The sequence below is a fragment of the Pocillopora verrucosa genome, chromosome 7, assembly GCF_036669915.1.
Source record: "Pocillopora verrucosa isolate sample1 chromosome 7, ASM3666991v2, whole genome shotgun sequence".
NCBI lineage: Eukaryota > Metazoa > Cnidaria > Anthozoa > Scleractinia > Pocilloporidae > Pocillopora > Pocillopora verrucosa.
This window is the reverse complement of record NC_089318.1, coordinates 21,155,653-21,183,176: the sequence shown is the minus strand read 5'-3', so window position 1 is coordinate 21,183,176 and position 27,524 is coordinate 21,155,653. Positions and strand designations below refer to the sequence as shown.

At 38.6% G+C, this 27,524-nt stretch overlaps 1 protein-coding gene across 1 annotated transcript; it reads right to left on the bottom strand.

Annotated features, from left to right (window-relative positions):
* Positions 1 to 106: 106 nt before the first annotated feature.
* On the bottom strand, positions 107 to 27,524 carry LOC131787740 (uncharacterized). The gene is made up of 19 exons (XM_066170277.1): positions 26,378 to 27,524; positions 14,027 to 14,134; positions 13,262 to 13,575; positions 12,550 to 12,694; positions 12,033 to 12,178; positions 10,764 to 10,935; positions 10,338 to 10,453; positions 9,746 to 9,872; positions 8,105 to 8,224; positions 7,184 to 7,342; positions 6,618 to 6,842; positions 5,604 to 5,905; positions 4,131 to 4,481; positions 3,632 to 3,890; positions 3,029 to 3,369; positions 2,534 to 2,623; positions 1,511 to 1,727; positions 981 to 1,195; positions 107 to 375 (listed from the first exon to the last, which is right to left on the bottom strand). The coding sequence occupies exons 1-19, from the start codon at positions 27,522 to 27,524 to the stop codon at positions 205 to 207; spliced, it is 4,725 nt and encodes a 1,574-aa protein (XP_066026374.1). The 3' UTR covers positions 107 to 204.

Here is a 27,524-nt window from a genome sequence, read left to right as displayed (position 1 = left end):
ATTAGCCCTGTTCAACCACTATTACCTTCCTCCCTGCATATGTGCAATAAGTTTCAAACAAAGGAAAATTTTTTGCCATTATTTTATTCTTTTTCTCGTCCCCTTGCCTTAAACTAATGAGTGCCGTTTACAATTTTCCATAAATCACAGTGATTGCAGTCTTTTACTGCGTTTATTGTGTCTTTTTTTTCTTTAAAATTTTCTCTATGATTCGATATCACCTGATGCTTCATGGTTAATAGTTACGGGAACATGCTCAGCCTCGGAGTCTGGGTCCTGAAAATTGCTGCATCTTGGGTCGTCTGGACCTGTTGGGTACTCATCAGTCCAGTACAGATACTGAATCCATACATTCATTTTTGTGAACACTGAACGCTGATGTACAAAAGAGGAAACAATTAGATTAATTGGAACTCTCACGTATTGTAGCCGTCAGTAATCTTTCCGTTCACTTTATCCTTTTAACGTTTTAACTGCATGCACGATCACATTCGATTCTAACATGATTTGGTACACGGCTTTAATTTGTGACCCTTATGGCTGCAACAAGTAGCCAGTACTCTAATCTCATTCCGGCAATAATTAACAGTTATTTGTTTGAAAATGGAGGATAAAGATTAAAGGTAAAAAGAAAAGGATTATTTTCCTAATTGCATGGCATCTATCAAGTTTTACGATGCCATTGTTTGCTTCAATTTCCTCCCTTGGCATCAGATCAAATATTCTCTTGATTTTAGTCAGATGTAATTGCTTTAAAAAAACGGATCGGAAAAAATCTGGAGAGGAATAAAGATAGGAATAAAAAAAGGTAAGGTTCTTAACCGCTAAAAAATACTATAATTTAGACTAGTAAAACGCGAACTTTGACGTTAAAATATTAGTTTTTCTCTGCAATGGTGAATTAACGCGAGCACTTGGGGATTGTCTTTACTTTCAAATGCCCGAAAACTTCTTAATCAAATCTAATAACTTAGGCTTACATCAAAGTCCTTGCAGTTTGCGCCTGTTATGCGCGAGCCACTGGCTGTACAGGAAGTTTCGCTGTCAATCGGTATGGTCATTTCGTAGGTTCCAAATGGACTCCGGCATTCTTCTGCTCCGAGAAGTGTGTTAACACACGGTGAACCGCTGAGATAATGGCAGCACATCGGTTGAAAGCGGTTATCGTCCTTGCTCATACAGAAGGGAGAATCCACTGAAAATTTGCGAGAAAAATATTTTACAAGTGATTTGAAGCTGGATGTCCATTATGTACAGACTTATCCAGGTTATGAAAGAGGCGTTTTTTCAAAACGCTCCACGCTCCGTTTTTATCAGCGTTTCCGGGTATTAGTTGATGATAGGAAGAAAAAACGCATGAAAAAGTATGCGTTGGAGAACGAATTGGTTTGGTCAGAGTCTAATCTCCGTTCTGTAGGATGTCGCGCTTTGATGATGGCGTTGCGTGACGCATGGAAGAAGGGCTTTCGCGAAATACTATATAAGGTTAGCCTTTTAAATCATTACTTACTGTTTCCTTTTGCTTTTTCTCTGTTGCATCCTTCGGTATTAGTGATTACAAATCGGTCGAATTCTAATGTCCGCCGTGATCCTAGAGGCTGCCGGAATTCCCTGACATTCCCGTTTCCATCTCTAAAGTAAGAGCCACTGAGATGTCTCAATTTAAGAAAAACCCTCGATGGGTAATCACCGCTTTGAGATCCTTCACCTTCTAGCTCAACGTACATCTGAAAAAGAAAAGGCGAAAACGGAGAACTAAACAAACAGAACAGAACAGAACAGAACTTAATTCTCATGGACAGTTAGAAAAATTATCTCTATTGACAGTCAAATTCCCCATTGGCACAAAAGCTTGAACATGTTCTAAAGTTGTTTTATTAAATCACTGTTTGACATTATTTTTTCCGTAGGAGCTACTTAAACCGACTAAATAAACCCCATGGAAAATCCGGTTTTTCAGGTTTCTGTCTCTGATCTTCATTCAGTTATAAACAAGGTTAAACACGGCTCAACTAACTATGTTTGTCTGGTGTGAATGGAGTATAACAGAGTTGTTACAAGAATAACAACTCTGAAATACCATATGAACAGCTTGCTCTTATGGTCGACAATTCGAACATTAAGCTTTTGAGAGTCATCCCTGAAAGCAGAACATTATGCCAAAAATTATGCATATGTGTTTTCATTTTGGTGCATGTAGTTACTAAATTTAAGAGCGTTCGAGAGTCAGTGTGTTACTGAAGGGATTATAAACTGTATATAACCTCGTGGTGTTAGTAAAGCCTTAGAAACTTGGAATATCGAGTACGTGAGGTTCTAACCAGGCTTTCAGTGAAGTAACCTAGCCGTAAAAATTACAGAAAAGTAATAGAAACTAAAAAAAGGGTACTAGAAGTTAGTACTGGAAGCGCAGTTAAAAGCGTTTCATGTGCTGGAGAATCTTACTCATTATGCCGGCTTCATGCTCGATGCCCTTATTATAACATTATGGCCAAAGATGTGTTAGCATAATTTATCTGAACCTAGTTATTACCTTCAAAAGGCGCACGTTATAACAGCGATCGCAGCTATCTGAAATTTTCAATGAAAACCTCGTAGTGCCCTCATGAAGTTCGTCGAACATCTGCAGGAAATGAAGAAGAAACTTTAAGTCAACAAATTTATAGCAATAAAGATAAAATTTAATGCAGAGGTTGCTTTAATAATTGATTTCCCCACAGTCACAATCATAACAAGGTAACCAGCCACACGGGGAAATGCCAAAGTTTGCTCAGAAAGACAAAACGAAAAATTGAAAAGGCAAATGAAGAAAATGAAATGAGCGTTTAACGAGGTTTTAACTCAATCCAAGGGGGCTAAACAGCCAATTACTGAATGAACGACCGAACGAAAAATAGCAAAAAACAAAAGGGAAAACAGGGAAACAGTTCAAAAAACATCAACAGCAACATTAACAACTGCAAAAAAAACAACATCTGTTTTATTTAATAGCTCACTGTAACAAAGACAAAAGAAATACATCACATACGACGTTGTCTTTAGCTCTGTTACTGTCAAATGTCCATTTGTGCGTGGCGATTGTGTGGCGAAATCTTGTGAAGCATCGCTGTCCCCTATTTTCGATATCATCGATTCCTTGAAGTGCTCTTGTAAGCTCTAAAACCCCTTGGAGATTTCCTGTTCCCTGAGCGGCTGACACCGCTTGCCGTTCGAATTCTGCTAACTTTTCCTGAACAATCCACAGAGAGTGAAACTCGAAACCTTTGTACAACTGGTACAGTTTTTGGGCAAATCCTTTTTCTATCTGCTGATAGGACGTAAGTAAATCATCCAGAAACATCTGCTGTGTGCTCTCCGCGATGGGAGAATCTGAAAAGGAAATATATTATTATTAGACCTTTGCTTTGCGTGACCCGTCACGCTTAATATTGGTTTTCCTGCTTATTTATGGAGAGAGGATCATCAACAGGGAAAGCGGGAAGCGACGTGGCCTTCAAGCTAAACTTGATGGGAAATTTTGGCGAGAATGTATAGCCACACGTCATCCTGCATGTGCACGACCCTGCGTGCGATCGTAAGCGCAAATATCATTGTTATAAAAAGAGGTAGCATTGATGCGATGTATAATCACAAAGATCCTTACCACCAGAGTTACCAAGGCTTTCAATTTCATTTGCTGTCTCTTCTAAGTTCGGAATGTCAAAGTTATGTCCACCGATTTCGTTATCCAAGTCAATGACCTTTGCTATGAGATCGATTCTTGCTGCACCGGCGATAAAAAATCGTTCGATCTGTTCTTGAAACTCTGCCGAGTTTCGGGGTTTTGACCTCTCATCCAGTAGGCAAACAAGGTCCGCTGCAAGTCCCTCTTTGTTCATTTCTAGATTAGCCTTTTTATAAGAAGATAAAGAAATCGTCATGAGCTGGATATAACTTGGGAAACAGCAATAAAGGTAGGGTCGAAGAAAGAGGCGTACAGACAAACACAGACAGAGAGTTAGAGAAACACACAGAAAACAAAACAGACAAAAGAGTAAAATAAATCAGTAGATAAACAAACAGAAAACAAAACAACAGGCTATTAAGAAATACAAACATAGATATCGAAGATGCAGCATTTCAATGTTTACCTGCATTACTTCAGGTACAGCTTCCACATCCATTTGGTCAAAATCCAATTCACTTGAGTCTTTCAGGGCAGCATAGTCCTGTCCAAATTTCAGCCATTTTTCTACTTTATCCAAATTATTCTGAAGTTCACCAAGGTCACATTGGCCAACAAAATGTCCCATCACTCCTAGAGCTGATCCAAGGGCGGCGAAAGGATCTTTTCCCAGTACACCACTAAAGAATCCTGTTATTCCCTCAAGAATGACAAATAAGTCGTCGCTGTTAAACTTTGCTGTTTCGTACACGTCTGAGAGCATCCCTTTTGCATCCAGTAGACTACTTTTCATACTTGCCTCCAGCTCACCAATAGCCTGGTGCAACAAAGAGGAGACATAAAATTGTAATGTTAGGGCAAGGATACGTAGAATAAAATAAGACAAATGAATTATCATTTCAGTCGCTTATGGTTATTTAAGTTATTCTTCAGAGAAAATGATGCTGAAAAGAAATTATATGTACACGGCCTGGTTCCCCCGCGTATTTGCGTATTTTTATTTGCGTATTCATTATCTTCAATTCCAACCGACAAATGAGTTTATTTCGCGTTCAATCTTATCAGTATTGCGAAAGCAGCCTTTACAATACTGCTATTTATACCATTTCACAGAGTTAAGATAAACTGATATAATTTTATGACGAGAGAGAACGGAGTTAAATTGTTTATCTTTAAAACTCTTTACGATGACCAATTTACCTTATTTACTTTTAATTACCCTGTTATACTCTCCCACCGACGCAGCGCCACAGTTTCTTTTGAAACTTAATCCCTTTGTTCATTAATATCTTAAAGATTGAAGTAAACCAAGGAAGTTCAAGTCTGAAATTTAGTCGTTTGGCTTATCTTTAACTGGAGTATATCCGGAACCCCTTAGCACGAAGCGACAAGGAGTAATGCCACGCCCAATGGACTGTATGCTACGTCATCGCAGGTTACCCTTCAACAATCCGCCCGACTTCGCCAACTCTTCACTGGTGCTCTTTGGTGGAGAGAAGTACTTTAAAAATAAAATTTCTTCACCAATATTGACCAGCTTTGTCTTGAACTCAGACCTCGCCGCCCGACCAGTGTGTTTTCCGTAAGGCCTTTGATTTTCTAACACCGTTAGAAAAGGCTATGGGACTAAGCTCCACTTTGTTTCTAAGCTATATTCCCACGTGTAGAGTCGAGGCATCTGGTCAGAGCAGAATACTTGTTCATTAGTTGTTTCCCTTTGAAATAAATGTTTTAGAGAAGGACAGGACGCCGTATGCAATGCCCACGTTGACAAAACTCGCTTACGAAAGTGTTTTGATTTAGAGTATTTCAAGTGAAGATCGCCGGTATAGCATTATTCATCTTAGAAGAATGTAAGAGGGAAGACCTCAGTTTCACAGGTTGGTACCCTCTCGCTAAGAAATCGGTATATATTCGACATGGAGGTTTCGACACTTACCAACACATATGCTCCCTTTTCGCTCACTGCTACTCGTCTGGCCTCTTCCAGTCTGTTCTTTTGCTTTACAACTTGAAGTCTGGCAGCCGGTGGTAGTGATTTCAGTATTGTCTTAACGTCATCACGCTGTTGAATCGATTCTTTGATAGCATTGTAAGCGTTCTCAAACGTTTCTGCACGATCTTTGATGACTTCGACTTGTTCCTTGTAGACCTCCCATTTGATCATAGGTGCGAACAGCTCGTTATTCCCAAATCTGTCGTATCCTACTTTGTTCATAAAAGCCAGTCTCCTCTTTGCCACTAAGAAATGATCCAAACAAATTATTAGCAAGGGAGTTGATAACTGCTTGTGTACCGCTTCAAACTCCCAATGGGGATTTACATTTCATATCATCTTCTATGCAGATTACTTCCTTAGATTTTCTGATAAAAATTTTTTAAGGCTGTGCCTCCAGTCATACTTTCTTTTTCCCTACCACATTTTAAGGTCTTCCGTACTATATTACTGTACAAACGTACGGCAACATGGAATCTATTTGTGAAATACGTATTTATTGCCGGGCTGAGATCATATCTTTCGAAAATAGAGTTATCAGCAAATTTCTTTTATGTAGTTTCTTTTAATTAAGTACATTGTAGCGAACGCACCAGTAAATTTTCGACAGTTACTCAAACCATACAACTGAATCGTAACCGGTGGTTTCTGAAACACGATTAACTAAATTACACTACAACCAACTACCAACAACAATAACTACGATTACAAAGCGAAACATAAAACGGCAAAAAAACAACGCAAAACGTACCTGACGGTTTGGATAAAGGGAGTACACGGGTGCCATAAAGAAAAGATGAAAGGACGACAAACTGAATAACATACTGTTCTTTTCGCGCGAAAATTTAAATATATACATATGGTGCGAGGGGACTGAAACCTAATTGGCAGATAAACCGCTGACCCTGAATTTATTGTAACCTACATTAAACGAAAATATATTCGAAAGTGTCGAACCTTTCGTCAATTCGGACGCTCCAGGTTTGTCACTTGACAATTTTACAACAAACTTGAACACAGCGTCGCTTTTTTCGACATTGTTAGCCCAGAGAAGGTCTTCACCATATCTTGTCATCATCTTTATCAGCTGTAGAGGATACTTTATCAATTCCTCAGGACCCAAACTAGATTTCTGAAGATAAGAACTTTCCACCTGACCATCGGAGCCTTTTGCTACGAGTCCTTAAAAGTAAAATCGTAACAAAATTAAAAGTTGTTAATTATGCATTTGAAGCGTAAACTTTAGACAGAACGGCTAATAGCTAGTGTTCTAGCATTGCCCCTCAAATTATAGTGTTTGGAAGGAACCTTCCTTCCCATTCCCTTCCCTTTGCAGTATTGTTGAACACAAGACCTGAAAACATTTCATTTCAGTTTTCTTTCTCGAGCCAACACCACAAGTTTGGATAGGAAGAAGGGGAACGCTTAAACTTGAAACAGCGTTCCGCTCTTTACTCACGTGTAGGAAGCGTAAGACCGCCTAAAATTAATTTAAAGAATAAATAAATAAGCAATTAAAAAACCTTGTCCGTTGCTTCCGCTTCTTCCAGGTGCTCCACGAGGGGCCTCGTGAGCTAGTCCGGATGATTCACACCGATGACGACGACATATCACGTCATGATAAGAACATATGCCCCTCCTCCTACAGGATATCCCGCGGCCACCACGTCCTCCTAAACCACCTGAAAACAACAATTTCTTTCAATTGATCAAACTATTCTTGCTCAGTTGATGCTTCTGCAAGTTGATCTGCCCATCTATCAGCTGGTCATCAATCCACTTTTAATCCAGCCTCATCAGATTCCTTTGCGGGAATAAAGAATCCTCTAAACTTTGCCCCGCTCCCATCATGCACTTGGGATGCGCGGATTCCAGTCCAGTCTAAGCCTGAATTTCTCACCCTTCTTTTCTGACTGATTGCTGCTAATTTTTGAGGATCATACCTTCTCTTGATTGCATTCCGCTGGTTAAAACATGATTGTTGAAAAAGCTAAGTATAGCGCCATAGAAAAACGAAGGCAATGTCTATTAGTCGCGTTGCCCGTTTTATTTGGAGCTATCGACAAAGAGTGACACCGAGTCGCATACGTTGTGCGACAATTACAATAACAACTTGTCGGCGCCAGGATTACAAATTATTATGTAATTGCCTTTGTTCATGGTTTTCGTTTTTGCTTAAGTCAGTTTTCGCGTCGTCGTATCGTTTTTGACCTTTCTTAATTAACTCATATCGTGAGCCAAGCTTCTTCCTGATCCGATGAAGTATTGGTAGCAGAGTGTTTCACTGCCCTCCAGAGAATCTGGATATAGGTTGATTTGTGGTGTTTCGTTCGACCAATGATATTTATTCTATCATAGTGATAGAAAAAAAAAGAAAAAAAAAGCTGGCAGATAATTTCATCCTAGTGCAAAATTTTATTAATGAAGAATTTGTGAGTCCTCACCGGCTCCTCCTAATCCGTTTACTGCCGGCTGCCCTCCAGTCCCGCGACAAGATGTTAATTCGATTTTCCCTCTCACATTCAAAACATGAAGAGTTTGACGGCCTGCATCGCCACCATTTCCTGTTGTTAAGTTTAATAAATAAATAAATACCTAGGTGAGAGACATAAGTAAATGCAGTGCATTTAAATGGTGATTACTACTGTTTATAACACAGTCAGTTCATGTACAAGTAATCAAAGTCAACAGCGCTAGCGCGAGCGCCTCAGGTTTCCATTGTGCGCGGGGTACAGTAAAAAACGTGCGTGTGCATGGCAGGGGAATTACCATATAAGACACATTTCACTGCTGCATGGAAAATGCAGTGAAACAATTAGTTAATGCATCAGCTGTTTGTTCATCTAGATATGAAGCACTTGAGAAGATTGGAGAGTACCTAAGAGGCTGAAATCAATTGCTCGAAGAGCAGCCAACTGTTACGCATCTTTCGTGCTCTCCAAACCTCCGGTGTGTTCACCACATCTCATCAAACGTACGCTGAACCAATTTTTTTATGCGGATAATTTGGTTTTATCACATCAACTAGGGTGTTATACAAGGATTTCCAGCCCTGAGAGAAGCCTTAACGACACACGTGAAAAAAAATAGTGTTCTTTTCTTGTGTATTTGACATGCCCAATCAGCTGCTGACACGTCACCCGCCTTTCGCGCCACTTAGTGAGTTTGATGAATGAAAAATCCGTAGGGGAAGAAAACCAAAATACGGGAAGAAAAACCAAAAGTTATGTTCTCAGTGGCCTTGGTAATAGCCTTTCTCGCGGCTGAGAAGGAAATTCGACAACTGGGGGAATTGCCACACGCCGATTTTGGCCGTTTACTTGAAAGATTTCTTCTGTCGGTAAGGACCTAGACAATAAATGAGAATTTAGTGTATTGAAAATTACATCCAATGTTTGTTTTTGAAGTGTTTCGACACATTTTCTCCTCTTGAGCCTTAGCGCCAACGCAATTAACGATTTTTCTTTGGGGATTATCGATCCTTTCATTTTCATTAATTAATATAAAGTTGACTTTTCTTGTCAGTAAAGGGCTATTGTGTTTATATGATAAACAAAACAATACACGATTACTTGTAGATATGGAATTTCTCTTGTCATGTTCAACTCGACATCTCGCTCGTTTTCTGCGCTCACTCGTGAGCTATCGAGTTGAATACTCGAAGAGAAACTTTACCTCCACGCGCGTCATGTATTATTCTCTTTGTATCGACTGAGTTAAAAATGGAAATTGGCCACCGTAAAGATTTTCTAAAGCTGACGTTTCAAGCGTTAGCTGTTCATAATTCCCTCTGAAAAAAGACGAACGTTCGAAACGTCAGCTTTAGAAATTCTTTACGGTGGCCAATTTCCATCATCAACTCAGTTGATAACACCAAATTATCTTGTTAATCCCCAAATTGACGCAGCACCAGAATTTATTGAAAACCTTCTCCCAACCGCGCGTGGTTGCGGCGTCAGAAAAGGAACTCTTCTTAACGGCCCAAAAATTGTCAATAACGCTAGTAGCGTTATTGACAATTTTGGACAGTTCGGTTAATCTCAAGAGAAAAAAAATTAATTTACTCTATTAAGTTTCAGTTTTACCTGATTTCCCACCATCTCCGCCAGTCCCTCCATTTCCGCCTGATATACCTCGTATCCCCGCAATGTGTCTAGTGCAGCCAGTCCTTGTTTTGCCTGCTATGCAGTTAGAGTTTGTCCTGTCCGGTTGCTGTTTGAATAGTAAAGTTAGAAATAGTAATTATTGTTTATTGACACAAAACCTCCACTGTTAGAGTAAACATCCGTTAAATTATCAATACTGATCTTCAAATTTAACAATTTGTTTCAATTTACAGCAGTTCTTATTTGTAATGAAAGCTTCGTAGTCTGACGTATCATCATAAACAGGGGAACTGTCGTTATTCATCGCCTGCGTGGGGGAGGGGGGGGCTGTAAGGGTTTGATTGTGTCTCGATAACATTCACCTGATTCTTTCTATTCTTATCCCTACTCCCCCCTCCCCCCACTCCGATTAGCAGTTAATTTGCAGTAGATTTTCTATAGCCCCCCTTATCACCCCTCTTCGTTCCCGAAATCATACACCCTCCCCTCCCCCCAGTCCCCTCCAGGCGATAAATAACGACTTTTCCCTTAGTTTTCCTATATCACGCATATCAATTATTGAATAATGTACCTTGGGCTTGTTGTTGGCTGCCCTTCTTCCATTCGCGCCATTTTGCCCCGGTTTTCCATTTCCGCCGTTTGTTACAATATTTACATAGCCAGTAATAATTTCGGCGTAGACTGTGACTGTCAAAGTCGAATTAAAAAAAAAAAATATAGTAAAAATATTGCGTTGCATAATCCAAAATCGCGACAATTTGCGACCCCATTCTAATGACTTTGTTGAAAGAGTAACCCCATTACAGTCAACCCAGTCTTAAAAGTGCAATCCCATCCAGCACTACATCCCTATTAGCCTATTTCGAGGGAGTAAACTTCGGGGATTTGGTACCTCTCGACCCCCACACTAATGACATTTGGTCCTGACCCACACAAGCCACATATAAAAAAAGGACAGAAGATTGTGGCCTTGAATTTCCGGCAGCCCTTAACTCACCTGTTGGACCATGAACTCCATGCTTCCCATCATCTCCATCGGAACCAGGAGGCAGAATATTTAAATCTTGAACCAAGTCGGGAGCACTGAGGTCCAATCGACTGTCTTCCGTAAAGATCACCTCTCGGCTGAATATTGTCAAATTTTTAATACCACGCAGATCCACGTGACCCTATGAGAAATAAGCAGAGTGATTCCTTACATGCAAATCGAAACCGCCCTGAGGCACGTCAATGTAGTTTAATTTGTAAAAATACCATTCTCATTTTTATTTGAGTTCTATTGGACATTCTGGAATGAAACGCTTTGTCGATTGAGTGTCAGAAACCAAGACTAATTAAAAGTAATCTCAACGGTCAATTAAATGGCCTCGATTGCTACAATATGTTCTTCAGCCAACTGTAATTCGTAGAGATCTCGGAAACATAAGGGTTCAGTTTTACTGATTGATCACCACTTTTTTCCTACCCAGGAACATTTTGTATCCTACTAGGACCAATGGCACCCAGACAGTTTTGTCGTTTCGTAACCGTATTAATTTATCAGGTAATTTAGTGTTAACAACTAGGTTGAAAACGTAAATTAGCCACCGTAAAGAGTAAAAAAGCTCACGTTTCGAGCGTTAGCCCTTCTTCAGAGAGATTGGAGGAATTGTAGGTTGTGTGTGGGTTTATATGCAGAAAGTGGAGCTACGCCATTGGTGGGAATATGGTGACGAGAAGACAGGAATAAATTAGTTGAATGAAAAAACTCCTCCACCGACGCAGCACCACAGTTTCTTTAGAAACTTACCCCCTATTAATTTATGTTCGTTTTCTATGTTAGGTATGTTTCTGAACCCACTTTACTTGAAAGTATGGTGGGTTTCTGATGTCAAATACCGCAATCAGCAGCAATATAATCTGTGTTGAAGAAGTTTTATTTGTGGGGTGTCCAGTTTTTATGTGATACCCTTACATCGCGCAGGGCAATAATTATAATTCAGTGGTTATCGTTAAGAATATTACAAGTATGCGCAAAAGAACTTTGATAGTGTTTTACCCGCTTGTCTCTTTACTAATTTGTCGTGCGCAACAATCAACATCCTTTCTTGAGATCTCCTAAGTTTTGATCGTCACTGAATGTTGGACGGGTACGAATTGAAACAAACTGGGAACGAATCGTCTGAATTTAGTACGAGTCGAATGAGTGCGAAAGGGTCTTGGGAACAAACGAATGGGTACAATAAACAAATTTCCCTTATCCAAAGTTAACTGTAAAAATACCTACCTGAACATATACAGTATCAGATAGAATTTTAAGCTCAATTCTATTGGCTCGCTCCTGGTTCTGTCCAAAGGTTACCTCGCTTTGGTCACGAAGACGCTCTTGAACGTGATCCATGTGGACATTCCGACCAAGTACTTGATAACGGTCTATGATTTGTTTCAAGGTATAATAAAATGCGTAAATTGATCAAGGTAATGTCTAAGATTGTTGATGATAACCATGTAACCATAACCATGGAGTAATGCCTCATTATTTATCTTATCTCTACTAAAGATCAGTAATCACCTTGGGAAGGAGGGGTGCAGAGTAATTTGGGGGGATCATTCGTCGCCAACATAATGAAGGGGAGATTAAAGAAAATCGACTGCCAACGAGAGATGATCATAACGATATTATAGAGCCTTGGGGAGGGGGAAGGGAAAATCAGGTAAATTTGATTATGACAAAGCCACCTGCTTGCAACCCCCCTCTCCCTCCCCCCTCCCCCCCTCCCCTTAAATAATGACCGGTCTCTTACCTGAGAGAATACAGCCGTAAAACTCGGCCCTCATGGAAATATGGTTATTCCATGATTTTGGTTTTATTTGGACATATCGAGCTGTGATTGGTTGCAACAAGACATGGGTAACTACGGTGTTCCGATTTGTATTACCAGTAAAAACCTGGAAAACAAAATGAACAATTCATGTGACTTCACAAGGAATTCAGATTACTTCCGCAAAGACAATCGCTGGCAAATTTAGCGAATTTCAACGAAGACCGATGCATGCACCGTTGATGATGTTTCACGGCGTTTCAGCGCCATAGGACCTCAAGAGTGAGATTGGCTGACTTACTGATGAACGACTAGAAGCGCGGGGAAAGACCGCAAATTAGAATTGCTAAACAAACTGTTGCACTTTGTCATCGGGAAAGTCAAACAGTAAGTTTGGCATCAATTAAAAGTTGATAAGGGTTGGTTATAATTAACCACCTCACTGAATTTCAAAAAGTTGACGACTCGAATGAAAAACGTCAGCTATATTTACATATGGTTGAGAATCAATGAGAAGCCGGATGTGTCACTCATACAGACACAAACTTAAAATGGAGATAAGCAGACACGAAATGGCGATATGTCTTATGAAATGTGACCCCTATTATTAGAAATAAATAAAAACTACATAAAAATTCCAAAGTTCCTCACAGCCCTCGCTACATAAGATGCAACATTAAGGAAACCACTGCACCTTATCTGATTCATTCTCTTGATAGGCCTGAAAAACGTTATTGCCTTCCGCGCTGTAAGCGAGAGTATAACTTTTCACCCATTGGTCGCCCCAGTCCTTACGTCCCTGAGTCGCAAGCTTCGTAATTTTCACATTTCGTCCGAAATCGATTTGAAGCCACTGATGGAGATCATTGCTTTGCACTGACCAGGAGCTTTTTCCGTTTAGTCGGGCGTTCTGTTTTCCGAGTGCCTTATTCCAGGAGGATGAAGCGGTAATCTGCTGATCAGTAATGAGACCGCTCTCCAGCCCAAGTGCTTCTTCGCCCGAACACGCTGAAGAGAGAGTTCAAAATAAGTAGCCAGGGCAACGTATCGAACAAATTTTGTTAGTAGACTGGGTTGCATTGTCTTTTTCTAAGAGAATATGTGTTGATATTTTCCTGTTTTTGCTAAATGTTAATTCTGATTGGTCTAGTAGACATGCGAACCAGTCATTATTTATCGTCTGGGGTGGATATATCTTAATTGTGTACATATATACATACATACATACATACATACATATATATATATATATATATATGAGAGGAAAAAAGGACGCAACTACATTTCCCGACAAGCCTGTTTCGTGAATCGCTTCACTCTTCAGGGGTTTAATGAAAGAATATTCATGTGACTATCGTTTATATACTAGGAAAATTTACATAATACGCGGTAAACTTAAAAACTTTAAAGTTCAGCTGTATGTATATGTATATATTTTTATATTTGATAAATTCATTACCTGCTTCAAGTTTAACAACTGCCGGTGTCTCAAACCAATTCATTGGAGGGTATTCTACTGTCTCGTCAAAAGATTGATCCCCATACATCAATTTCGCACATCCTTCGTCTACAAAATATAAACACAACTGTTTTTAAGAAACGATGCCCTTGAAACTGTAACAAAATATCTCTTAGCCGACACTGGACTATTTTAAACACTTTAATCCTCGAATCTTAATTTAGATACAACACAGTTTATACAGAAAGTCGCTCTCTGGTTCGACTACCGAAACACACCGTGACTTGAAAACCTCTTAGTCTCTTGTACACATATAAAGTAAGAAACACCGTTCAATCCTTTCCTTACAAAATATTTAATTTTAATCTCCTCTATTAGAAAGTGATGAAATATTTCGTGCTTTAGATTCCAAAGAGTTAAAACCAAAAGTTTCTAAACTTATTATTAAATGTGCTGAAAACTTGAACTGCTGAAGGACAGACATAAATGATGATTTCTCAGGATAGCCAGGGCAGTGAGTCAAGAAGGCAATGTGGCTTTGCTTGTGAGGCCATATTATTAGCTCTGTTTACAAACTGAAGGCATCCATAGTTGCCTTTTTAGCGCTAGTAAGATAATATTCTTGCGGTTGGGTCGCGCTATGAAATTTCAAACCGCGTCTCGGTAAGTAGTAAATTTTTGCAAGTGCTTTCCATTGGATTAAATTAAAAGTACTGTGGGACAAAATTCTTTGATAATTAGCCAAGGATAATTCACTCAATCGATCAACCTGACTGCCTCAATAAACCATCCACCGAACATCGAAGCATCGAATTACAGTGGAAATACCTGCTGTCAAGGTACCGGCCACCAGCCACCAGTCACCAGCCACCGGCCAAACAGTCAGACAATAGGGTCTGGTTTCACTTGGTATGGGCGATACCTTATGGACTGGATGGTTGACCGATAAAACGAAGAAATAAGCCCGCGAGAAGTCTTTTAAAACATTTAGCAATCCTCTCGGTGTAGTTGCTCGAAAGCATTCTAGCATCAATAAATTTTACATCCTTTCTGTAAGTTTTAAGTGCGACATTTTTTTTCGTGTTGGATTCTATGCGTGTTTGAAGCTCATTATTTTAGTCTTTTCATCCTTTAACTAGCAAACGTTTATACTTATTGTTTCATTAGCATCTTTTTCATCATTTTACTGCCACCTTATTGCCGCCCTATTGCTACTTCGCATAATTTATCATATAGCAAGTAATGTGCCTGTTTTCTCGTTTCCGGTCGTCCTTTCCATTCTTTTTTTGGCCCTTGCAGTTTCGTAATAGCAGTATTAATCTTGGTCTTTTCTGTGGCCGTAACAATGTAGGTGTTTTATAGTTCTCTTTCCGTCCTGTTGTTTGCTATTTCTTTCTATCGTATATTGTGTGACTTTTGTGATTGTTTTTAATTTTACTTTCAAACTACGTCATGTACGCCGTTGAGGAATTGAAGTGAATTTATTTCTACACGACTTGGGGTTGTTTATTCCGTGGCCACAAATTTCGCGTAGTGCAACTTCACCTTCAATAAAAATTACATCATTCCTATGGATTAAGACACGTGCACTTAAACTGCATTTTATTTTCTTAAAAATATGTAGCATAATAAATGCGTTTTAAATTTTTTGCATTTTTTTTTTTACAAATAAGCTAAATACATAGCTAGACAATAATCTAGCTATTACTGCTCTTGGTATACTTTGATATAAGCAATAAACCCAACACTAAAAGAAAAATTCATCAAAATCTACATGCATGGCGAAACTGATTGGTCTAGAAACCATCATAACGATTGCTATGATGACTTATGACTTGTTATTTAAGTCATTAGAATGTTTCTCCAGCAAACTCTCTTGGCAGATAGAGGAGAAAAAGAGACTGAAAAAAAAACTAATTAGGAATGATATCGGTTGCACTGGGAAAATTAAAACATCGCTAACTTTTGTTTTTCTTTCTTTTCTTACTCAGTGACCTACTTTACTTTCTTTTCCATTTTACTCTTTTTTCTGTTTACATAAACACTATGGATGAATTAAACAGATTGACAAATGTGGGAAATTTATGAGAAATAAGGACTCGAACTCGAAAGATAAAGCTAAGCAAACGTGACAAATGACTTCTCAAAAAAAGGAAAATCAGATTTCTTGGAAAAAACTCCTAGCCTAAAACGTTTATGCTTCACATACCTTACCACTGATTTAAAAAGGACAACCAACACTTAGAATTTGAATGGCGAATGAATACTTTTTTCATTCACAGAAACGAAGCAAGAAACTGACCTTCTCCACTTGTCAAATCCAAGATTGCAAGAAAAAGAAACCCCAACAGATTCTTGGAAGGATTCATGAAAATTCGTGAACTTCTTGTCTCCGACTTTACTTCACAGAGTCTAATCTGCGACTGCGACTGCGACTTCAATAAGGAACTGGGACAGGTAACGTTACTGAATAAGAATCAGTTGAGATAACGGAATTAACTCAATAAAGTAAAATTCTTACCTGTAGTAATTCTAGCAGGTTTTGTACGGGTGACACAAGCATATCCCAAATTTTTTTAACATTTCGGTTACATCCTGAAAATCCGGGTTTCTTTCATCAAAATCCTTTTGACCTTAGTGATACAATGGGATATACAAACAACACCATCGTATATTTGCAAATTCTCATTTTTTGTAATGCCAATCAGCAGTTGAAAGTCCGCAGTACCTGTAAATTAAGGGCGGGGAAGGTCCTGAAGAGCTATCGACTTCCTTACTCACAGCTTCTTTAAACTGATTAGCCCAGCGCCATACATAAATGTTGGGACAATGAAAGTTTCAACTATTTGGATCTTGCATGAAAATGGCTAAATTCCTCCATTTTACATCCTAAGCTTTCCACTGTTAGAATCAATGATTTCAGCGAAGTTTTACTTCTACCGTAGTTTTTTATGGGAGACATGCCTCTTGACCTTGATTTTTCTAACAAGGTCATTAAAATGGTTCAATATTATGACAGAACTACCTAAGAAACATAATTCCGTTTTGTCATAATTGATACGAAATCGCTAGCAGATCGAAAATCTCCGGTCTTATCCACAAACCTTAGCTTTTTAGAGTCATTTCCCAGAAAGGCTCTTAGGTTATTTGCAAACAACTACATCTTAATCTATTATTTATCTACTCTGTTCTGCTGCGTTTTCAAATCCTTAACATCGAAATCTCTTAATTCATCCACACAAAAACGGGCGAGTACGAAATATCTACCATGCACTAGGCTTTCCGAGTTCCAAATAGTCCACTCGATCCTTCTCGCTGCGCAAGCAAGAACCTTTACCCCCCCATTCGCACCTCCACGAGGAAGTCCTCACTAGGCCGCTGATAAACTGATGAAGGGATCTTATCAATGGAGGATTACAATAAGAGACCGTGAGATGTTTTTTTCCTGAGGCAATCCCCATCAAGTTATTTGAGAATCAAGCTATCCAGTTTCTCAGTGCTAGATTAACATCACATGCGAAGCGCATGTTACTTGAATGTTTTGGTTCCTTTGGTTTGAAAACGGGATCAAGTTATTTGCATCGAAGATCCCTTGTTCCCGCTAAACGGGTGTGTAACAAAGTCGACCATTTTAAGATCGGAAAGAGACCAGCTACCAGCCACACAGCCAGTCAGGATCGAAGCCAGTGGAGCCTGGTCAGTTCTCAGCTTAATTCAAATGATAACTGACTGATTCATGAATGTCAGCCTCATTTAACAATGTAAGAAACTCGTAAAGCTATCTATACTCTAAATTATTCTTTTAAAATGAGTTGGAAACTATATTTATTTCAGGTTTTTTTTTCCTTCGAGACATTTTGAAACTCAGCTTCATAAATATTTAGTTGTTTTACCACACGAAAACCAGAAGTTAAGGCTGAGATGTTGTTTTCATTTTGGTACAAATGCCACTCTTCACATCACGCTTTCGTGAGATATAGTATTAGTGCACCATGAGAGATAGAATCAATAATATTTGCAGACAGACGAACATGTTTTTCTTTGTTTTTCAAAACAATGATATCAATGGTGAGATATAGTATTAGTGCACCATGAGAGATAGAATCAATAATATCTGCAGACAAACGAACATGCTTTTCTTTGTTTTTCAAAACAATGGTAACTGTTAACGGTCATTAAAGAAAGATGTCACTTCTCTCCTTTTCTTTTGTCTCAAGCTCAATACAAGATGGATCTTTTATTTCCTTACCGAACTTAATATTTACTTTTTTCTCAGAGGGCACAGTAACGAATCCTGCAATCTGATTGACTCTTAGCGCGATCCGTACTTTCCTACCTCTGTCAATGGGCACGGTAACGCTTTCGTGAGTCGCTGAGCACATCCCTACCTTCGCTGCCATTTTTTATAAATATTTCACAGACTCATTAATTATTCATAACTCGATCTCGCCAATCAACAACTGTATACCACATCACGTGGATGCGTTTGGATACCCAGTAGACAGTTAGTAGACAGTTACCCCTTCTGAGTAAAGTTTTAGAGACTTTTTATGGAAAATAGGGTGGTGAGAATCGAAAGCGAGATATTTTTCGGAGTGGGTAGGTTTACGATAGACACTTGTCTTTAAATTCCCCTGTTCCCCTATGTACACATTTAAATCAAGAAAGGGCAAATGTCTATCCTTTTCACGCTCAAGGGTAAGTTGAATAGACGGTTCTACTGAATTCAAGTGCGATAGGAGGCGTTCCGCTTCATTTCCGGATACCGCAGAAATAACATCATATACATATCGTCCCCAGAAAAAGGATTCCACCGGTGAAGTGACTTGAAAAACCTGTGATAGTAGGTGCCGTTGTATGCAAGTTGTGTGGTTTTGAGGCAAAAAGACAGCAGATGAATAATATCCTCCACAGGCAAAGAAGTTCTTTGTTCCAGGGAAGCATCTTCTCTGAGCCTCTCCTTCGCAACCCTAACGGCAAGATCAATTGGGATTTTCAGTGTAATTAGTATTCACCAAACAGGCGACAAAATTCTCGCAGGATAACCAGAAATTGCACAAGTCGGAGAATTTACAAAAGAAACAATAGGTCTCAATGCAATTCCCGGTTTGGGAATTTTAGGTAAGCCATAAAAGCTTGGATATAAGCTGTCACTACTATATAACATTTTGTACGTAGAGTCACTAATCTTACCAGCTTTTTTCAAATCAGCAACATTTTTTAAACTTTCTTTGAGTTTTACTAGTAGGATCAGAGTTTAAAACTGCATGCGTACTTATGTCATTAAGCAGAGACAAAGCTTTGTCGTGATATTGCGAGGGCCGACTGTGTACCATCTTCGCTCGATTCGAAGGCTGAGGAGAGGAAACATGTTTCTAAAGTCCTAGAGGCGAATGGCTATACCAAAACTTTTCTCCGTAACTGCCCAAAACCAGTTACAACTAGTAGCACTCCTGGTGTGAGAGGGAACCAGCGACTGGTTTCTTCCTTATTCCCTACATCCAAGATGTTACGGAACCCAGCAAGACAATTTTGAATAGCCACAACGTTTAAGTTTCTCAAAAACCTATCCAGACTTTGGGACATATTTTTGCCAAACCTATGGATCCTGTCACGGAAGAAAAACCGTACCGACGCTATTTATTCTATTCCGTGCAATGACTGTGATAACGAGTACATCGGACAGACCAAACGTCAATTTGGTACATGTTTGAAAGAGCATCAAAAAGCGGTCTTCTTTTGCAAAAAGGAAATTCAGCTTTATCGGAGCACACAACCCTAGCCAACCATACAGTTAGGCGGGATAAGTCTAAAATTATCACCACTAAGTCTGGCGTATCAACTCCGCCCACGCTCCTTGAAATCGTGAAACCCTGACACCTTCGCGTCGTGGTTTCCTACGCTTATCTCGTGTTCTCCCAACCTCCCGCGTGTTTACATCAGGCTATGTAAACACGGAAACCATTTTACATTTCTTCAATGTTGATACGAGGGAAGTGCAAGTTTTTGTTGGAGTTATCACGAAATATGTTATAAAAAATACCGAACAACTCCTCTCCTTTCGTAAGGTCTATTGTGAAATCGTCATCGCGTAATGATCTCGAAATATTACAAAACTAGCTAGGAATCGCTAGGAATAACGCATTTAAGTCTTTTCAGCTGTGTTTATATACGAACAGCCTGTTTTCATGCTTGTTAACGTATCTAATAAACAAATTAAGACGTTTGGAAATATACCTCCTTTAAGGAGGGAAGTCGTTGTCCACAGATATGGAAATTATTTTTACTGAGCTGTTGCTCTCTGAAAGGATGAAATAAGCGATGAAAAACATGAGGAAATCCCTCGTTCAAGCGATAGTTTGTTTGAGGTCTTTGAGCTGCAACTTTTCTTCTTAAACTCCATGAAAGATCTTGTCAGGAAAAGCAAGATCACGGGAACTCCGGCAGAAACTGTTGACATATTATCGGTTGTGTATCTCTCCCAAGGGGACCGATTTGTATCACTTATCGTCACTGAAGAAAGGGTTCGGCTTTTACCTGATTATCAACGCTGATTCGTTTGCATTCACCACAATAAAGAGGCAGTGTAGGTGATTCATCACTTTAATGTACCGCAATAATGTGCAATGCTCAAGCACGCCATTTAAATCTCCTGCTACCTCAAGGTAACTCTTCTAGCGCGTTTTTTTGTATTACCAAGCCACGAAAAGCGCTAGAAGTAGATTTAACACACTTACAAAAAACTGGAACGGCTTAGTTGAGTTATTCCGTGGCGATTTAGGGTTTTTTTTCCAAATTTCGAGACCATTACGCAATGTCAAATTCACAATAAACCTTGCCATTGGAGACAAGTTAATCGGTAGATTTCACTACATATTACATGGTTTTTCAAACAAAAACTTACGCCTCCCTTGTATTAGCATTATCCAAATCCATTTCTGATAAAAGAGCGGCGAAAAAGCGAAAATCTCTCGATGAAATCGTTTTTTCGGACGTCGGAACAACCTTTCGCCATACATTTCCTTGTGGTGAGTTGCAATGTCTTTCCCGTGGCAATCCCAGAGATCTGTGCGTAAACACAAGGATCCGATTATTGACAACTCATTCATTGACTTTAATCGTTCACAAAAAGTACCTAGAAAGTTAACACGAGAGGTATTGGGTTGTAATTGAATTAATCGATGGAACTTTCATTCATTTAATATCTGAATTCTCTCAAACAATTTGTGGATCACTCAAGGTTTCTGTTCGTAGTGAAAGGGCGAGCGAAGTTTTCAGGTCTACCACAAATACGCTTTCTGTGAGTCTTTCCAAGTCCGTTCAATTTATACATTTGAACCGTGAATTGCACACCAGAAACTGAAGGAATTCAATGAGGAAAAGCCACATTAAATCGTCTCATGTCAAGTTGAAGTGTCTCATTCGAATTCAGTTTTTGTGGAGGAAAGACCACATTTACACACGCAATTTCTGCAAACAAACGAGCAAACCCTCTCGACTTCAAAGTAAAAAGTGTGAATTTACGAACAATTACTTTCCTTGCCATTTACTTACTGAGCAAAGGTAAATCTTTGTACATCAATTAATCGTCGATGAGAGTAATTAATATTTTCCGTAAGATCATTGACTATTTTTGAAGAACATATTGTTGTGACAGTCCCCGTTGTTTTTTTCAAAAGTATACTTGCGCTCTTTTTTTCTTACGCGCTTTCTAATTGACAGGTGTCCGATTGTGACAGGCACTTGTAAAATAATGTTTCAAAGTTTATTTGGAAGCCTTTTAAATCATCTTTATCGTTACGGAAATGAAAATGTTTCGGTGAAGCCTCTCTCTTTAATTTGCATTACCCCTATTTTAACTACCATTGACTCGCTCAAAAATCGTTCAGTTAATCACAGCATTCAATCAGTCGGGTTCTTTGGAAAGAATTTCGGTAAGTTGCAGAAAAAAAAATGTTATTCATCAGCCTAGGTCGATCAGTATTGGGGAAAAACTGTGCGCCTTGTCTTGAGTACCGGCCTCAGCCGATAAGATAAGGGAAACCGATACTTCTCAGATTGGCCGCCATGAATAACGACATCCTCAATGATTGATCGTTAGACATGAAATCAGATTATAATGGAAAAAACGAAAGCTCAAAAATCTTTAGTATTTTATTATTTCAGTGTACTGGAATGAACTATAAAAAACGAATCAAATGTCTGATAAAGTATTTAGTTTTGTGGGTTCAATCGTGATATCATTTAATGGAATAGAACGTTTTTTATCATATAAACTACGGTGCTATAGAAGGATTTCCAGCCCTGACAAAAGCCGTAGCAATACACGTGAAAATATATGTAAGTAAGTAAGTTTATTAAATCTCCACCCAGTGGCTCTTCCGATTTAATTTACAATAATTGGAAATCGAATAAAACTACCTATAAAAGTTACAATAATATCATGATAAAGAAACAAATACAAATAAATAACTAACACATTCTTAAAATTCTATACCTAAAAAAGATTCCTACGGACTGTCATATATTTCGCGGTTTACTGCACGCTTGAAAACTGAGAGTGTTGCGCTATTTTTCGTTTCTTCACTTATAAGAGATATGGTATTTTTTCGCGTGTATTTGATATCGCCAATCAGCTGCTGACATGTCACTCGCCTTTCACGCCACTCGGTCAGATTGATGTCATTAGCCGAATTTTTTCGGATTATGGCTCCTAAAACACTGAAAACTCCGTATCGCTTATAGTGACGTTCAGACTTCCCTAGAGGGGAAAGAAAACCAAAACACGGAAAGAAAAACCTAAAGGTAGGTATTCAGTAGCTTTGGTAATGGCATTTCTCGCGGCTGAGAACGAAAATCGACAACTGGAAGATCTTTGCTACAGGCCGATTTTTTCCGTTTACCGAAAGGATTTCTTCTGACGGCGAGAACCGAGTAAATAACTGAGAATTTTTGGCATTAAAAATTACGTCCATTGCATGTTTTTTGTGGTGTTTCAACGTTCCTTTTCGATTCATCTTGAGCCTAAGCGCCGACGCACTCTATGATTTTTATTGGTGGATTGTAGATCCTTTTATTTTCATTCATTAATAAATTTTTAAAACTAACTTTTCTTGTCAGTAAAGGGCTATTTTGTTTAGATGATAAACTCGACATTTCACTCATGAGCTATCGAGTTAAACAATCGAAGAGAAATTCCATATCCAAGAGCACCCATGTGTTATTCTCTATTTATTATATAGATACTGATGACATACCAGGATTTTTTCATCGCGCGTAGTGAAGATACTATTTTTATCTTTCACGTGTGAGGATATTGCTGTCGCCATACATAATAACTAACATGATTAGCCAATTACAAGAGAGCTTCCCACTCAGGCTCACGGCCGGTTCTCTTGAAATCTCACTCACAAAATGGCTTCGAGTTGCGAAGACGGTACATTATCTATAAAATAAACAGAACATTACATGGCCGCTTGGGGATACGAATTTTATCTTCTCGTCTTCTGTTCTTTAGCAAAATTTAGGAATCTGTAAAATTTCCGTTCTTCAATTTTATTTTTCCTGTTTGGTTAAAGGAATAGGCATGTTGAATCAAGTATAAAATTGCATGAATCTCAATTTGTGAGGCCTTATTCACCAGGTGTAATTGATATTTTACTTTAAAAATATATTCAGCAGCTGAAGCTTACCAGCAGCTTCGTTATAGTGTGAGAGAGAGGAAAAAAAAATTACAAAGTATACTTTGACGCACGACAACAATAATTTTTAGCAAAACTTTGTCGGAAAACATATTAGTTTTCCGCGAGGGGCAACGATTTCGAGAAGTTCTGCCGGTTGAAATTCCATACATGGGTTTCCAGATCAATTCGTTCCAAGCATTTTTTGTTTACCGCCAGACGAGTTGGGTTGTTTTCATTTCCTGGGAAGCACTTTACCAAATTAGCATAAAGGTACCTGAGAATCATAAAAAAATATACTTCTGAACCGAGAAACTGCGAATCGTAACGTGGTTTTATTGAAAAAAAAATTGCTTGTAAAAAAAATGTTTCTTTAAAACACGAAGGGGAATTAACGCCCTGAAAATATTTTCTTCAGTACCCGCTTAGTTTTGCGTCAGTTCAGCTTTCGTTTGCTTTTGTTGAAGTTGAGTTCAGATTTATTTCTATGTATTTAGGTCACCATTGGTTTTTACCGCTTTGCTTCGCTTCGATCGCTCAGCTTCTTTTTCGCTTCATTACAATAGTTTCACTTGACTCGTTTGGCTTTCCATGGTAAAATCAATGTTAGCTTGTGAGCACATTGCGACTAAAGGGGCAATTATAAGGACCATGAGAGTAAATTCAAACTGACTTGCTAAAATTGAATAAGAGAAACAAATAAGCTGTAGTTCCTACTCAGTGTTTTTTTCGTTTAAATCGGGTAAACATTTTTACAGGAAAGAAGTTGAAGGTCAGAATGGTCAGAATGATTAAATCACTCTTTAGGGGATTTTAAAGGCAAGGATATTTTTAACCATCGTTGAGATACTATAAAATTTGCATAATAAATGTGGTGGCAAATATAGATGGTTTGTTCAGCTCTTACGCAGCAACGCTTTGTTTTTGTGACGGCATGAAGACACGAGTTCATTACATTCGTTAAGTGATGGCAATTCAGATCGGCAGATGACCAGGAATTTGTCTTTAACGCAGAGGTTGCATCTTTTACTTGCACTATTGTAGGGTGAGCTTGATGAAAGGATACGCCATGAAATAGAGTGTGCAGTGTGGTTTCTGTATCTTGTCTTGAAGTCGTTTTCTGTAAGTCCGATATACGGTTCAGAAGTGCTATTGTCCATCAGACCATGCTAGTAATTATCTGGTCGCTGGTAACAGCTTAACACTTTTGGGATAGATGGATAATGAAGGGAAATTCTTATGCTAAATGATGGAGCAGTCATGAGAAATGAAAATACAGATCGTGAAGAGATATAGCTGAATCGAAGTTTCGCCTCCGTAAGTAAATCTTCATGTGTGTTTTTTTTTCAAATTTGTATCACCATAGGAGGTTTTCCCAAATAAAGAGAAGGAGAGGAGGATCTTATCACTGGCCGTAAGGTGTGGTGGCAAAGACTGCGAATGAGCTGATGAACTAGGACTGAAGGAGGTTAGAAGATTTTTTCTTCTTTTCTATGTTTATAAGATCTTAATTGACTTAGATGTAGTGGTATTGAATTAATGCATTTTCGTCTTTTTTTTTTTTTGGTCCTTCACAGCCACATTTGGGGGTTTGTCCTTTTAGACTGATTCCATGCCCTGACTGTAAAATTACCATGGCACAAAAAGATATTGATACACATCGCATCAAACAGTGCCCATTGAAAATGGTAAAGTGTAATTTCTGCCAGGAGCAATATCCGGACTGGCAAATGAAGGTATATGAACCAAGTAGTACGTCTGGACTCTCCGAAAATTAAAGCTAAAAAGAATTTTCTTAGGCAGGAGCCGTAGATGAATTGGTTATTTTGGAAAAATATACGTGATTGACACAATTTTCATATGATTAGGAAGAGAAATAAAGCGATCTTGAACGATTATGTACATTACCAACTAGGCTGCTCTCACTGGCCACTCTGATACATAAAAAATTAGTTATAAAGATATGTTAGGCCATATGGCAAACTTAATATTCTATAAAAAAGCAAATGTTTGTCAGTAAATGTATGTTTCCCCTGCAACAACGTACAACGAGTTGGTTAATGCCATGAATAATAACAATAATAAAAGGTGCACCAATACTGCTGACGTGTCTATTCACGTATTTGTGGTGTTGCTTAAAATTTATATAAAAATATTAGCTTTGTAAGAAAATCACAGAGATAGTTAAATTTTCCGTATAGGTCAAATAATAATTGTAGTGAAGAACGCATCTAACTATTTAATCTCTTATCGAGGAAAATTGCGAGCCCTCGGAAATATAGAAAGCTGATTTTTGAGCGTTACCTTAAAGTTTTTGTTTCGCATGTCGGGTAGGGTAGTTGCAAAGGAAGATACTTTTTTCTTACTTTTTATTTTTTTACTGATTACTTTTTAATTTTTACTCTTTCCTTTATTTTGTCTCTTCGTTTCCTCTCCTTTTTCCCTTATTGGGAGTATGGGATAAAGATGTTGCAATTTTAAAGAGAGCAGTTTTCATTTGAGTATCGTTAGTTATCAATGAGTCAAAACGTAAGATGGGGTTGGCCCGGTCATCCGAGCCAGAGGCTCGTGTATAAAACGTATGACAATTAAATACTTAATGAATTAATGAATTAATGAAAAAACTAAGAAACTCTAGCAAAACCCTAAGATATACAATAATTGCACTTACAAATGGCTCTCAAGACTGATAGATTAAAGGATTTTAAACGTTTGCAAAATTCACTCAAATCGGTTGATCCTTTAATATAAGAGGGAAGCTGATTCCGCATGCGCGAAGCCTTATATGTGAAGGAATTATGATAATATCGATTATTGTAGGACGGTTGAGTGAGATTGTGATCGCTGTCCCTTAAATTGTAGGGCAATATATGAGGTTCGAATAAATCAGAAATATAGTCAGTCCCATTAACATTTACACGTTTAAAAAGGTGAACAAGAGATTGGTAATATTGTCTGTGTTCCAGTGATCGTATATTTACAGTAGACAATATAGAATCATAATCAAAGCTGTTTCCAAAATTTAAAAGGACTTTTAGGGCATAATAGTTTGCAGATTCAAGTTTCTTGTTCAAGGTTTTGTTAATTCCTAATAGTAATGGACTACAATATTCAAGATGCGGAAATATATGGGCCTTGTACAGCATTAATGAGATATCAGCTGGGACTATCTTTTTAAGTCGTCTCAGAGCTCCGATCTTGGCATAGATCTTCCTTAAAATAGTTGATAGGTGGTCTTTAAAGGATAGCTTATAATCCAAACGAACACCAAGGATATTCAGGAAGCCACTTATTTTGATAACGGTGTCGCCAATATAAAGAGTAGGTTCATGAGAGTGTTTACTCAGTATCATAGCTTGGGTTTTCTTGCTGTTGACGAACAAATAATTTGAAGCAAACCAGGATGAGAGGTTCTTAAGATCTTTGTTAAGAGACAGTTCCAGTGCAGAAATGTCTGTATTAGACGCATAGGCAGCGGTATCATCATCGTTGATAAATATGTTAAATAAGAGTGGCCCCAGAAGGCTACCTTGAGGAACGCCACAGTACACCGGTAACCAATCCGAGAAAACTCCGTTGACCTTCACTCTTTGCTTGCGACCAGACAAGTAGGAATGCAAGAAGTCAATCGCCTCCTCACCAACACCATAAGCGCGTAGCTTTGCAAGAAGCAGATTATGACATATGGAATCAAAGGCTTTAGATAAGTCGATTGCAATGGAGCCAATGACCTTTTTAGAATCTAGAGCCAGACGCCAGTCGTCAAACATTTTGATCAGAGCAGTGTAGCACGAATGACCGCGAAGAAAGCCAGACAT

What these genes read in the sequence shown, in the direction of transcription:
- LOC131787740 (XM_066170277.1), bottom strand. Translation starts at nt 27,524, where the DNA reads ATGTCTGGCTTTCTTCGCGGTCATTCGTGCTACACTGCTCTGATCAAA. An exon ending in AGTTGTTAAACTTGAAGCAG is followed by an intron (nt 13,576 to 14,026) that starts GTAATGAATTTA and finishes CTCTCTCTTCAG; the next exon opens with CGTGTTCGGGCGAAGAAGCA. An exon ending in CTCTGGTGGTAAGGATCTTT is followed by an intron (nt 3,370 to 3,631) that starts GTGATTATACAT and finishes TTTCCTTTTCAG; the next exon opens with ATTCTCCCATCGCGGAGAGC.